Source organism: Dermacentor silvarum, chromosome 8, assembly GCF_013339745.2.
Source record: "Dermacentor silvarum isolate Dsil-2018 chromosome 8, BIME_Dsil_1.4, whole genome shotgun sequence".
Lineage (NCBI taxonomy): Eukaryota > Metazoa > Arthropoda > Arachnida > Ixodida > Ixodidae > Dermacentor > Dermacentor silvarum.
In genome coordinates, this window is record NC_051161.1 from 172,144,748 (window position 1) to 172,159,892 (window position 15,145).

Here is a 15,145-nt window from a genome sequence, read left to right on the forward strand (position 1 = left end):
CAATGTAATGCTAAAAATCCCGGGATTTAGTATATTTGTTTTGAAATGGTGAATTTTGAAGTTATTCGATTGTAACGCCAGGGTTGAGTTCTAGCAACCGAACTCGTGCAAAAAAAACCTTGCGCTACAATCAAATAAATACGGTAATTTTTTAATAATTTAATCTGCCTTCCTTTGAGCAGTGCAGGTTCGTGATGCGGGCTTAATCAGGTGGTATGTACCTGTTTTTTGGGGCAACTTAGAGCATCATTGCCTAGATTCCTAGTTTTTGGATTATACGAAGGTTTTGTCTGGTCCCCTCAAAGTTGTATAATTGGGGTTCCACTGTACCTTTTACATGCGGGCGCTGTTACATTGGCCATACAGGCCGATGTATTATTCATCATCTGCGGGAGCATGCGCACTCGCTCAAGGGCTCAGTTGCCAGCTATTTGGCTGAATATTGTAAAAAGAGGAAAAGAAAAATGTGGTTGAAACTAATTCTCGAAAAGTGCACACTTTAGGATGGCAACGTGCCCAAGAGATGAGCGAAGCAATTTTGATGTACCAACTCTGTGATTCTTGTGTGTTAGCGTACCTTCCCTATCTCTGCACAGCAGTGAACTAAGATGTATATCGAATGCAGTGGCTTGAGGTGATTTTGTTTTTCCCTGTGCAGGTCCTCATTCCTAGATATTGCCATTCAAATGCAACAGACACTGATTGCTAGACAGCACTGTGTCTTTACTTCCTCCTGACTGTTCGTTTACCTTCAAAGGAATGCACCAACCAGCCCGGTTCAGCACGCTCTTGAACAAACTCTTTTTTCAGTAAGAAAGCACAAAGGCGTCAGCCAGGACCCCCCCCCCCCCCCCCAATCTTGCATGATATGCTTGCATTGATCTCTATGCCTAGTGTGGGCCGTGTGTGACATTGCATGCCCTCTCACTGCACTGCGGTGTATGCTTATTCTGGGTAGATGCAAATAAAATTTCACTACTGGGATGTCTCATTGCTGAGCACGATACTGCAGGGAGACTGGCACGGCCAGCCAAGTAGTTCTGCAGCTGTCCAGCCTGGTGGAAGTGGGTCGTCGGCTGGGGGCCAGGAGGCGTCGATTGCTGTGCACACTGGGCGAGCCCCTGGTGCGGACCTTGCTGCTGCTCGGCACCTGGAATTCTCCACAGATCAAGGCAAGGCTGGCGGCATGCCACTAAAGTGCCAACTGAGCGTTTTCAGTAGCGAATACAGTGCACTCCGCTAACAGTGACATCAAAAAGAAGGAAAAATACGGTTGTTATTGGAAACTCCAGAATCCGATACCTGTGCTGTCATCATTGTCCAAGTAAACAAAGATGGCTACGGCATCCAGGTTCACGGTGGTTCTTTCGCTTGCTGTGCTGACGTTTCTCTTTGGTGCTTTGTGGAAGCCGAAAGGGTCCTTGCTGCCGATCACCTTACTCATATCGGTCTCGACGATTTCGGCGATGAAATCGCGGAAATAGTTGCGGTTTCCTACCTGCCCAGTGAGCCATGTGAGATTTTTTTCAAGACAAGGAGCCTTTCAAGTGAACCGGAGGTTAAAAAAAAGGAAATGTTTGTGCATAGCGAGCCTCTTCGAAGGGTGCAAGAACTTGTTTGTGGCGTTGCTCCGCTGCTAAAGGTACAATACTTGACTGTGTTAAAAGCAACTGTGACTCGTGTTGCAGTATATCACACACCATGTATAGGCAGTAATGTCTGTCGTACTTTCAGAAGCTAGATAGAATGAGGCTATAAACTGGAAGGTTACCTGGTCAATGTGTCTCTTCGGATTAAAGCAAATGAGAGTTCCGTTTCTGAGTCGGGGTGCACATTCTTTTTATGGTTAGCCGATACGTGTGATAAGGTCGTCTGCGTCCCGATGCCTGGCACTTATAACTATACTAAACTATAATGTCGGGAAGCCAGTGCCCCTCCCCACCACCTTCCTCCATCTGGCTGCTGATTGTGTTGACGTGAGAAGGTCCCTCGCGAAAACGAAGCCCCAGAGGTACTGAATCATCTGCAGGACCTCTTGCGAGGACAACGTTGAAGTTGAGGCATCCAGCCCCAGCGTGTCATTGCTGCCGTCATCGCTATCCAATGTAAGCATGTTTGCGACGATTGCCTCATCAGTTAGAAGCACTTCGTTTTCAAATCTATAGCAGTGCGCTTTCTTTTCACCGGCAATGCCGTGCATTGTAGATGAAAAGCGGGCGGATCGGGCATCTTCCATTTCGGTGGCGAGTCAAACGAGACGGTGAAACCACGTGGCCAGGAATGACTTCGACACAGCCGACAAAGACGAGCATGAACGACTGAATCGTTTGGCAGAACTGCGCAGAATGAGGGGCCAGTGAGCAATCAGGAGCAGCGCAATTGGCACAGTTCATTCGTGGTTCGTAGGGGGGCGCGGCATAGAGCAATGAATGCAGCCCGTCCGTGTTTGGATGGGTGGAAGGGCGACGGGAGAGAGGCGCACGAGGCTGCTGATGCGGAGAAGGCTGGAAAATAGGTTGTATTGTATGAACGTGTGGTGGCCATTCATTCAACGGTGAGCAACAGTGCAGCCGATCGAATTTGTTTCTTTTTGCTTTTCAAGGGCTTCACATTCCATTGCCTTTCGACGCGGACATCCAGCAGAAAGACTTTATCGTTATAACCGATAATGGGGCATGGGGCATTGTAGGAAGCGGGTTATTTCACTATAAAAAACATACAAACATATAAAAGTTGACAGTGCAGCAGCTTCTCATTGTTATAACCTATATTCTTAAAACCGTTATTACTATAAGTGGGTTTGACTGTATTAATGTAAAGACATGACTTGGAAACAAATTAAATATACACAGTAACAGTACGAATAAGCACACTGATCCAAACACCCTTCTTGATTGACGCCAGCTATTGGCCAATAGCAGCCGTGTATAGAAATCTGCTCTATTACGAAATAAAGCGTCCAGGAGAAAGTGCTGAAAGAGAGCATTTGAGAGAAAGGTGATTTCACGTGCCGCTTGCCAGCTCCACATGTCGCGCACAACTTCAAAATTGGCTGAAATGTTGCCAGCAGCGTATGCTATCTGCTGATTATGTTTTTTCACCAAGCCGAGGGGTGGTTCAGGACCCCTTTATAGCATTAGTAACGCTAATACTGGGACAGAAAACTGAACAAAACCAAATGAAGCTTAAGTGTGCATCACTATAATTTATTAAAGCGCCTGCCTACACAAAGTACACTCTGCGATTTGAAATGCCAGCAAGATATATATAAAAAAAGAAACCAATGCTCTACTCGTTGGGAACAAAGAAGTCGTCCCGAGGGAATTGTTTCGAACAAGTTGGTATAGTATCAGTCGCCTTTTCCCAATGCGGAAGTTTTTTATCGGAGTTTCTCTCTAATGCGCATGCATCGTCTGTTTCTTTCTGGAAAGGATTAAATCTTACATTCCTGTCTTCTCACCGCGATGACATGCATAATAGTACCCAACAAAAGTCTTTCAACATCTGTCCTTTTTCATTTTCGGGCTTGTGCGTGGCAGCATCAGGATGATTAGAGAACTATTGATATTCAGCGTGTGCCGTGATAGGACACCTTCTTTTGCTTCAAGCCTGAACCTGGATCAGCTGTTTCTTGGTGCGGCTGCTAGGTGGCGAGCATTTACTTTGTGGAGATTGGTTTGCACAAGGCTCATCCTACGAGCGACAGTCAGGAAAGGGCACAACGCTCCTCCACTCCGCAATGCACAAATGTGCTACGGCAAGGTTCGTCGACTCTCTGACACGGTGCAGAGAAGGCTCCGAAGTCAGTTCGCCAACAGACACAGGTTTATTCACCCAAGGTACAGCACAGTGCGACAGTCGCGCGCCCGCTGCGCTAGGGCTAACCGGGTAGCGTTCCACCAAGCTCGAGAACGAGGAGTCGCGAGAACAAAGGTCCCACGTAACCAACTCGTTGCGGGCCTGTGAGCATCTGCCACCGCGATGAGGCGCTCAGTAGAGAGGGCTCGGGTGGAGAGAGCGCCCGGGGGCTGCGACTCGGGAGGCCAATTAGGGCGCGTTCTGGTGACGTGTTCTCGCGCGGCAACTCAAACCTGGGAGGGAGAAACATGGTTTGCGCGGGATCTTAGCTCCGGCGCGCTAGCCATGTCCGCCATCTTGCCGTTACAGCGGCGGTTCCCATAGATTGAGCTGAGCACAACGAGTGAGCCAGGGGACGAGGCGCACGAAGGCACCTCGATCCCCACATTTCCCCCTCTTAAATACCAAGGCCAGCCTCCAAATGTGGCTGACTGATGCCAAGTGGCAAGGTTGACTCGGCCAAAAAAGGCTAAGCCAACGGGGCCAAGTCCAAGAGGGTGTCGTTGTCTTGATCAGGACCAGGACAGGGGGCCACAGCAGTCCAAAAAGGCCGAGATGTCGCTTCTGTTGATACAAAGCCAGGGGCCTGCCTTGGCCACCACAGTTCTGCACACAGGAAGGGCCCAATGCAAGGATGAAAGATTGGCAGCCCAGGAAGGATGGGGCGGGGCAGCAACAAGGGTCGGCCAGCAACACTTGAGGTCGGCTAGACGGGAGCAGCCAGGAACGCGCGAGGAGTGGCTGCCATTTTGCCGCAGCAGCCACCACAGAAGTCACTGGCCTGCCCGGATTGTGCGCTGACAGAAACAGCATGCCGGGATGACCGGTAGCCAGGTTAGCAGCGGAAGCCGGACTGACCATCTTTAGCGAGGGGTCAGTGCTTGATTGGGTGGACCAGCCGCAGTGAGTGGCTGATCCACACACTGTGGCTGGTCTGGTAGCCTAGGCAGCAGGAGACAAGACTGGCACGAGTTCGTGGGCCCCAAGGCCGGAGTCGGCCATAACGGTAGGACCAGGAGCAGCAGGCCTTGTGGGACAGCTGGCTTCGTGGTCAGCAAGACTGGTGGCACAATGCAGCCAGGTGCAGGGAGAAGACTGGACAACGCAAGAGAAAGGACAGGAAAGCCTCCGGCATAGCCTGCATGCCACGAAAGCTGCCCCCCTGGCTGATTGCCCAAAAAGGGGCATTTGCCAGGTTGAGGCATGGGCAACACATAAGAGGGTATACTAGGCCACATGGCCTTTGAACTGCCTTTGTGGTAGCGCACAACAAAGTTGTACCGTTGCAGTGTCAACGGCGAGCATGCAAGGTGGCCTGAAGGCTCGCGCAAACGCTTACGCCAGGTGAGCACCATGTGGTCCGTCTCCACCACACACTCCATCGACGTAGCAGTCAAACTTTCGGAGAGCAAAAACTATAGAGAGACACTCGCGTTCAGTCACGCTGTAGTTTTGTTGAGCGGCGTTAAGTGACCGGCTTGCACAAATGCGACTGGTCGGAGAACGCCGTCACGCTCCTGAAGCAGCACAGCCCCAAGGCCCAGGTCGCTTGCGTCAGTTTGGACACCGAAATGCGCTCTCCTGCTCGGGCCTCAGCTGCATCGTGCCGACTTTTTCAACAGTGCGGTCACGGGCGCTTGAAGAGCGGCGAAATTTGGGATGAACTGTCTGTAGTAGTTCACCATTCCCAAAGAGCGCCTAAGGCCTCGAATGTTCACCGGCGTCGGCTATTCGTGGATAGCTAGGACCTTCTCTTCGCACGGCAGAACACGACCCCTGTTGATGGTAAACTGCTTGAAAATTAACATTTTGCTGCTCCAAAAATTGCTCCAAATCTCTGTTCGTCAACGGCACCTCTGTCTACCTGAAAACAACTGTGAAGTATTGATTGGCCCAAAAGCCACGAGAAAGCCTTTTTGGTAAATAATCTAAGCAAATAATTTACCGAATCAAATTAGAATAAATTTTATGTTGACATTTAGAACACAGCAGGTGACACAGATCGACTGTATAGAGAGGTGTTTACTTTGGCCCCACACTTGTCACAGTCCCTGCCCTCCCAGTAGACATGCCCACGACATACGCCGAGGCACCAGCTGGCGTTCACTGAGGAGTGGCCCAGTGTTACACAGCCAAATTGGTCTGACAGTTGGTTTTGAATCGTTCAAAGCGCAGCTTCCCGATGCACCCATCAGACTACGTGGGGACCCAAGTAGGGCAACATTGTAGATGTCAACTTGTTTATAACCAACTGTTCTGCAAAGAGTGGTCGTTGTATACAGTTAAACCTGGATATAACGAAATTGACAAAATCCCGAAAAACTTTGTTATAAAGAGGATTTTGTTATATGCAGGTTCAGCACGAAAATTCGAGAAAGAAACGCTTACCGTATTTACTAGATTCTAGCGCGCCCTCAATTGTAACGCGCACCCGTTTTCCATTTTCGCCGAAGCACTCATCCTTGGAATGTCACACCAGGTACCGGATGCGTGGACGCGTATCATTTCGCACAAGCGCGAGGCATCAGAAACGAAGAGCGAGCGTCACGATGGCGTCGTAGCGTCGTATAGTGTTACAGTAGAACCCCACTGTTACGTTCCCGGGGGCTGCGTTTTCCCGGCTGTTACGTCGTTTTCGGCCGGTCCCGGCACAGCTCCCATAGAACCCAATGCATTGGTCACCCCGCTGTTGCGTCGTAACTGTGGGACCGTTCCCGCATCATACGTTGCGAATTGCTACTCTGCGCTGGCCCGAGCGTCCATTTTGACTTTTCATGTCGCTTGGCTTGGTAGCTTGGCGATGGCATTGGCCGCCCAAAGTGCCGGGGGCGGCAACTATGACGTATTTTCGGTTTCCGCCAGCAAAAGTATGGCCCTTGAGTTCCGTATTTGCTATATAAAGATGGTGTCTATGATGCGTTGTGGCCCTAAAATTGGTTTTGGCTCATAGATATTCCCTTATGAAGTCCAAGGGCGATAACGTAGTCGCCGCGCGCCGTATGCTGTATGTGCGAGTGAAAACGTGCGAGGGGAGCCGACGACCGCGTCTAAATATTGCGCACGCAAGTAAAGCAGGGAGGAAGCGCGCCTTCTTCCGTTGCGCTCGAGGCACTGGCGAGAGAGCGAGGGGGGAGGGATAGCGGGGCGGCCTTGTACTGTACTCTGGCATCAACTGCATACTGCACGGCAGCGTGCGGTCGCGCGGGCCGTATCTTGAAAGCGATCTGCGTTGGGGCAGGTGCGTCGGCGGCTCGTAGCTTTGTGTGTGCTGTGTGTTCTCGGCGCTCAGTTTGCGTTGAAGCGATAGACAACAGCACGAAGGTCACTTTGCTCGCTTCTGCAGCGGCGCTTCCACACGCAGCCAGCGTTTGACAGCGCGTGTCCGCGCTCATCGAGTGTGATGTGTCACAGCGTGTACCAGTGCGTCGGCAACATCAACTGGAAAAGGAGAGAGTGCCGGCTTGGCGGGCTAGGCCAGCTGCAGCAAGCGGCAGGATCAGGTTTGAATGAAGGGAGGGGGAAATCTCGCGCGCGGTGGCAAGGTGGCCGGGTCGAGGGATGCAGGCCTGCCTCGCACACGCACGCACGCACACGTGCGCTCGCTTCGCATTCCGTCGCGGTGGAGAAGGTGCTTCCGGTTGCTGCTCGCGCAAAAATGACAAAATTTGGGGCGAAATCTCTAGGTAGGGAGGGGTAAATTCGTTATATCGAGGGGGTCTCCCGCTGCCACTTCGTTACGTAGAGGTCTCAAATACATGTGCTTCTATGGAGTAAGGGCGGGGAATAGAAAAACTTCTAATGCTGCGCTGTTTTCCTCGTACTTGTGTCACGTGGAGCTCACTCGTGGAGGCTTTCAGGTCAAAAAGAAGCCTTGCATAACAACGTTTATAGAACCTGCTTCAGTTGCCAAACTCTCCGCCTCCGCTGTATTCCCGAAGCGGCGCAAGAACGACTTCCGGTACAGGTGGTGCGACCGCAGCAACAGGTTCTACATGTAGCAGACAGAATACGAGCGAAGGCGGCGGCTCACTTGCAGTTGTGACTATCTGCGCGCAAATATTGAGTTACCTAGCCAACCAATATTTTCCCTCTTCAGGCAGTCGTGCAGTTAATATCTCATGACTGTTCGGCACTTGTAATGGGAGCTCGGTTGGCGCAGGCTCGCGTCAAGTGCAAGGCGACAAGGGTCAACGTTGCTCACTGATTAAACGCACCTCGCGACCGCTTGCGACGACAAAAAGAGTAGTTTTGACGCAGGTTCTATAAACGTTGACTTTGACTGACCGTTTTCCTGGCTAGCAGAGAAAACTGAAAGGTTTTCGTAGGTTGGGAAGCAAATGTTCTATTACAGAATTTCGTCGGAGGCGCGGTCGGCGTGCAGTCTTGTGTAGCCGTGTTTATTATTGATTTTTTTTGCTTGCATTTCTTGCAGCGAGACCCTATGTGATTATGAAAATTGCAATCCAGATTAGATTACGGTAGACGCGTTCAGCTTAAGAAACAGCGGAGATACTAGAAAGCACCGCTGCACATTGATTATTCAGGTCGCGAATGCAGCGGAGTGCATTTCATGAATTTAAAGCTCGCAGACACATCATAGTTAGTATAATAACATGTACAGATTCGGTTCTCAGCTCCCATGATACTATAATTCGTACTGAAGGCCGAATCTTGCATAATGAGCCTTAATCATTAAGAGGAAAAATAGCTCTTAATTTTGTTTCAGTCAGAATCAGAATCGGTTTTATTGAAAGTGAATAAAAAGATTACAAGCTGTTAATATGACTATTGGTTGGCGTGATTAGTATGATTATATGGTCATTTGTTATTGCCACTCTTCGATTACACTTTGAAGATTACCAGTTTTTATGTTCCTTCTTTTAAAAATTCATTGAATATTACAATGCCGCCTTATGTTTTTGATTGTGCAAGGACGTACCTCCTTTTTCTTTAAAATAGGCGTGAGTGCTCTCCAGTGCAACTTTGTTAAAGCCCTATTCACAAGGCATTCCAGAAAGAATTTGGTTAAGTCGACTACATCTTGGCAACGCCGAGAGTTTCATGGCCCTGATAAGCCTGTATGCCTTTGGGCTCGCGATTCTTAAGAGCAGGCATCATCCATGCCGTGCTGTAGCGTGCCACTTGAGGAGCTTTCGCCTTCGCTTGTTTTAGAGAACTTTCAATGGCATCTTGTTGAATAGGTGGTAACACACTCGGTGCTTCTTTGAGGTTGTAGTTGGATTCTGATATTCCAGCTTTTTTTTTTTTAGCTTTTTCACATTGTTTAAAAGTTTGCTTCGCCGACAGGCCGCTCGCACGGCTCTTTTTCGGAAAATGTTTCGTTTCTGCTGCCGCTGCCTTTGTCTACGACCTTCCTGGCCCACCTGTCTGGTCAACCTAAGTTTAAGCTTCGAGCAACGGCTGCAGTTTGAGCTCTGTGTTAGTACTTCACAGCAGCTGCTTCTTCCTTTATACAGCAGCCCTCCTGCGCATACTTTTCACAGCCAAAGATCCACACTCGTTTGAAAACAGCAGCACGTGTGCGCTTTCTGCCTGTGTACTGCAAAAAATTACGACACGACCAGACACGACGCACCCCTCTAGTTGTTTGCCCACGCTTGATGAAACTTGCTAGAGCCTGGCGCGACTACAGTGCCACTCACCGCCGCTGCTTGCGACGGCGCCGTGCAACAGAGACGAGTTTGAAAACTGAAAGAAGTTCTGTAAACGTTGTTGCATAATGTCTGGTCAGACATTGTATGGCATCAGTACAAATACCTCATAATATGCATACTGAATTGCTGGCACATTATTTATTTGTGGGGACCTTCCTTGCAATACTGCACGATCAAAAGAGCAGATCCCACGGTTGTAAATTAGCAGCTTTCGCATAATGTAACGCACAGTTATGCACGGAAAATTTTGCATGTTTGAAGTAAAGACACTTCTGGATGTTTTCACTGTAACTTCGGTTTAGTCACCTAGTTACTCCAGGGCTTGGTCTTCTTATCATGTCCTTGTCGTGCAATTTTTTTAATACCCGCATAGGGATAGTGATTCTATTGATTAGCCCACTTGTCTTAAATCTGCACAGTGCAAACTATATGCAGATGATACTACCATCTCCTTGTATGTCAAATGGTTAACAACCTTTACCTTTAAATTAAACAATGAACTTGAACAGATTGTTGCATGGTATTTTTCAAGTCATTTAATTATCAATCCTACCAAAACTCAATTCATGATTTGCCAAACAAGCCAAAGAATACTACTCGCCATTCCTTAGATAACTCTAGGTGGTCGTCATATTCCCGTTTCAGACTCTGTCATTTTTAGGCATCAAATTATATTCTCATCCAATGTTTTCTCAGCTCATCGGCTTCATTAAAAAAAAGTGTTCAGTCAACCAAAAACGTTTACGGACCACAGGATATCAGAAAATGTCCGATTTCCAAGCAGACTGCAATAGTAGTAAGTAAAACAGAGCATCGCAATGTTGTTCACATATACTGGTAGAAGCTGTAAATGCGTATACTAGCTGCGTTGTGATGCTGCTCGGAAACTGGACTTTTTCTGCGATTCCGTGGTCCTTAAAGGGACACTAAAGTTAAATAAAAAGTCAAGCTAAAGTGATAGAGCAGTGCTCTAGAATGTCTAAGGCGTCAATACAATCGCGAACAGAGCTTTAGTAATCGAGAAATTGAGGTAAATGAAGGACACTAAAAGAGACTCCCCAGGGACATTCTGGTACAGTATAACGTAACCGCTTATAGTGCAGGACTGGATATAGTGCAGTCTTTTCAGGCTCCCGTTAATTTTCCCATAGCACTCCATGTATACACGTATCGCTTATAGTGCAGTTGCGGGAAACGAAATACCGGTTACAGTGCGGCTGCTTGGGAGTACGGAAGTCAGCGGAGACGGCGAACGCTCCCCTCAAACGGGCGCCCCAAGGAGTGCTCGAGGAAGAAAGAGAGACGAAGTGGAGGATAAGGGCACACGTGGTGCGAACGAACAGCCAGTGAGGCTAAAACCAGAATTTTGTCTGCGAGTCGTGAAATATCACGGCGCGCATAGCGATCGAGCGCCACGAAACCGCCAACGCCGGCCAACGCTCGCTTCACGATAACGGCAGTAAACGAAACATCAGGGAGCGGGCAGCGCCGGCACATCACGGCGAAGGAGGCACGTGGAGACCGTGGAATGTGAGGAAGGAGGGCGGCAGGGAAGCGGATTTTGCCTTGGCAACTCCGGCGCTTTGGTGGCACCCCTCGCCCTCCCTCGTAGCTCCCTCACTTTCGACTGTCACCGTGCGCGCCCGCCGCCGTGCAGGCGACGCCGTTCCAGCCGGCCCGGCGCCAGCTCCTCGAAGTTTCGTTTTCTGCCGTTATCGGGAAGCGGGCGTTTGCCGGCGTGGGGGGCAGTTTCGTTGGCCGGTTTGGGACAGCGCTGCTGCTTCCCTCTGCGCCGTAGCCGCAGCGTGCAAGGTCAACACGTGACTAGAAAGTAGAGGAAGCATAAAGGAGAAAGAAGGGTTCACTGCCATTTTCTACACGTGGCTACAGTTGCGTGGCTGAGACATCGGCGCGTACACGCATGTTCCGGCGCAACGCGGAATCGGAGACCTTGCCATTTGAGAGAGGGTGAAATTTCTGCCGCATTTTTTTCTTTCTTTTTTTTTTGTTTTGTTCGCGTGCGACATTGAGGGGGCGGTGCCGGAGCAATGCCGGTCGGTGGCGCCGCCGCGTGATTTGGTTCGAATGAACGAGATTCGACTGTAAATTGAATGCAAACGTTCTAGCTGCCATAGGCGGAAAGCTTTCATTTTCCCGGGGGGGGGGGGGGGGGGGCTGGGGCCTGACCAGCTTGCCTAAGTGGTCATATATATATATATATATATTGTTACGGATGATCGATGTTTATTCACAGGTGAAGACTAGGATGGATGAGAGGTCGCCACGATGTCGCCACCGAAATGTAGCCGTGGCTGCTGCTGAGTTCTTCGTTCTCCTCCTCTTCTATCTCCTCTTTTCCATGTTACAATCCCCCTTTCGCAGACGAAGTCCACTGGGCGAGTCACTGTTTTGTGGCGGGGTAGTAGCGCTTGAGGCGGGCAACATGAGCCAGCTGGGTTTTCTTGGAACGCCTATCTGTAGCCAAAACCCGTGCAACCACGTAAGTAAGGTTGCTCAGGCGATCTAAAACAACGAATGGGCCCTCATAATGTGACAAGAACTTGGTGCACAAGCCACGCTTGCGTTGTGGGGTCCATAGCAGCACTTGGTCGCCTTTTTCAAAATAAATGGCTTGATGGGATCTATCGTACCGATCCTTCGAGCGGTTTTGTGATGCCAATGTGCGGACGCGGGCTATTCGGCGGGCTTCCTCGGCGAGGCAAAGTGTCTTGGCGACGGAATCCTCAGCGTACAGAGAAAACGGCAGAATCGTGTCGAGGAAGTTACGTGGCGATCGAGCATAAAGCAGATAGAAAGGGCTGTAATTCGTTGTCTCATGCTTCGCAGTGTTGTAGGCGTATGTTATGAATGGCAACACATCATCCCAGTTCTTATGGTTAGAGGACACATACATGGATAGCATGTTCGTCAAAGTTCGATTCGTGAATTCAACAAGACCGTTGGTTTGCGAACGGTACGGCGTCGAGTGACGAAATTGTGTTCCACATAGCCGAAGCAGCTCTTCAACAGCATCGGCCACGAATTGACGACCGTGATCACTTATGATCATGTGAGGTGGGCCATGGCGTAGGACGGCATAATGCAACAAGAAAGCAGCGACGCAAACAGCGGTAGATGACGGCACTGCTGCGGTCTCTGTGTAGCGTGTAAGGTGGTCTACACAAACGATGATCCATCGATTGTTATTCGATGACCGTGGGAATGGGCCCAGGAGGTCCACGCCAACTTGCTCAAAAGGTGCGTGAGGGTGAATCAACAGCTGCAGAAGACCTGGTGGGGCGGTTGAAGGTCGTTTCCGCCGTTGGCATTGGTCACAACTAGCCACATATTGCTTTGTTGTTTGACGCATGTGAGGCCAGTAAAATCGCTCTTGTACACGCTGTAGCGTACGGGCGAATCCAAGATGACCTGATGTTGATCATCATGCATGGCATGTAGCACAGCACTACGGAGACTCTCCGGGACTACAAGAAGAAAGCAGGCGCCACTTGCAGAGTGGTTGGTTTTATATAACAAGCTGTCACGTATGGAAAAACCACCACTGGCTTTCGGATTCAGGGCCATCACAAAAAGAGGTTCCAGATTGACGTCATTGCGTTGATCTTCCTGGAAGATGGTCGCGTCCGGAAATTCAGGTGCAATAGCGGCCAGACAGTCATCGAAAGTGTCTTCTTCAGAATTTGCCGTTGGCAGTGGTAAGCGGGAAAGACAGTCAGCGTCAGCATGCCGGCGGCCGCTTCTGTATTTCATGACAAAGTCGTACTCTTGTAGTCGCAAGGCCCACCGTGCTAGACGACCAGACGGATCCTGAAGGCTGACTAACCAGCATAATGAATGGGGATCAGTGACTATGCTGAATGGGCGACCATAGATGTAACAGCGAAACTTCTGAACAGCAAAAACAGCTGCCAGGCATTCCTGCACAGTGACTGTGTAGTTTCGCTCAGCATTGCTTAAGCAACGACTGGCATAGGCAACAACGTGTTCGGCGTCGTTTCGCCGTTGAACAAGTACTGCTCCAATGCCTATTCCGCTGGCGTCAGTATGAACTTCGGTAGCGGAACACGGATCAAAATGACGCAGGATGGGGTCTGACGTAAGCAAGAATTTAAGTTGACAGAACGATGACTCACATTCTGGTGTCCAGTCGAAGGATACATCCTTTTGTAACAGAGGCGTCAACGGTTGGACAACGTCGGTGAATTTTGGGACAAAACGACGGAAATAAGAACAGAGTCCCAGGAAACTGTGCAGTTCCCGCGCTGACTGCGGAGGCTGGAGGGCACTGACTGCTTCAATCTTGCGGGGGTCAGGTCTGACTCTGTCTTTGTCGACTAGATGACCGAGAACCAAAGTCTGTTGCTCCCCAAACCTACACTTTCCAGAGTTAAGAATCAAATCTGCTTTCTCTATGCATTTCAGAACCAGGCTAAGGCGCTCGTTATGCTCCTCAAAAATGCGGCCGAAAATAACAACATCATCCAGGTAGCAAAGACATATTTCCCACTTTAAACCGCGGAGAATTGTGTCCATGAATCTCCCGAACGTTGCGGGCGCATTGCGGAGCCCGAACGGCATAACGCTGAATTCGAATAAACCTTCCGGCGTAACAAAGGCGGTCTTCTCTTTGTCGACGGGATCCACAGGTGTCTGCCAATAGCCTGAACGCAGATCGAGGGACGAAAAGTAGGAGGCAGAATGTAGACAGTCTATTACGTCATCAATTCGCGGTAGTGGGTACACATCCTTCTTGGTAATTGCATTTAGTCGCCTATAATCAACAGAAAATCTCCACGAGCCATCTTTTTTCTTTACCAGGATGACAGGTGCGGCCCGCGGGCTTGATGATTCTTGAATCACATTTTTCCTCAGCATCTCTTGTACCTGGTCCGCAATAATTTTGCGCTCTGATCAGGACATTTGGTAGGGCTTTTAGGGCTTTTACCGAAGAAGATGTGCCGATCCTGTGTCAATGCGATGACGAGCATGCGAGGATGGGATAGTTGTACGGTGCTCATCTTGAGAGAAGTCGAACACGGAAGCATACTGGGCTAGCAGTTGTACTAAGGTGTCCCGTTCACGTGAAGACAAAGACTTGCTGACCATGCGTAGAATTTTCTGCTCGTAAGGGCATGTGGCTTGTCCATCTCGTCCATCAGTGGAATCCTCGTCCCTGACGACCATCGATGAACAGCACGTGACGTCGTCGAAGACAGCAATCTTCATGTGTTCGGGAACACGCACAGGGACGGCAGAACAATTTAACGTCCACAAAAACGTGCTACCATTGTTCACAGATACAATACTATTGGGTACCAGTAGGTTCTTCTTCCCACAAGAGTCGCCAAAGGGTTGTACCACGGCGTCAAATGAAATGTCTGTACAAGATGCGATGACGGATACCGGTGCTAAAGACCACGGAGGCAGCCTCACTCCCTCAGCAACGGCAAACGTTTTTTGTCCACCGGGTTGTTGATTCACGAGGTCTGATAATGACGGATCCTTACAAGCATCGACCCCAGGTTTTCCGCTATTTATCGAAAGCTCGCCGGCACCACAATTGACTGAAGCCCCGCAGGTTTGCAGAAAGT

At 49.7% G+C, this 15,145-nt stretch overlaps 1 protein-coding gene across 1 annotated transcript in view; it reads left to right on the top strand.

Moving 5' to 3' along the window:
• LOC119461848 (serine-protein kinase ATM) overlaps positions 1-15,145 on the top strand; it is a 754,892-nt gene that overhangs the window by 53,935 nt on the left and 685,812 nt on the right. Inside the window, exon 6 of the mRNA XM_037723219.2 lies at positions 1,013-1,172. Within this exon, the coding sequence (XP_037579147.2) occupies positions 1,013-1,172 (160 nt within the window). The remainder of the gene's footprint in view (positions 1-1,012; positions 1,173-15,145) is intronic.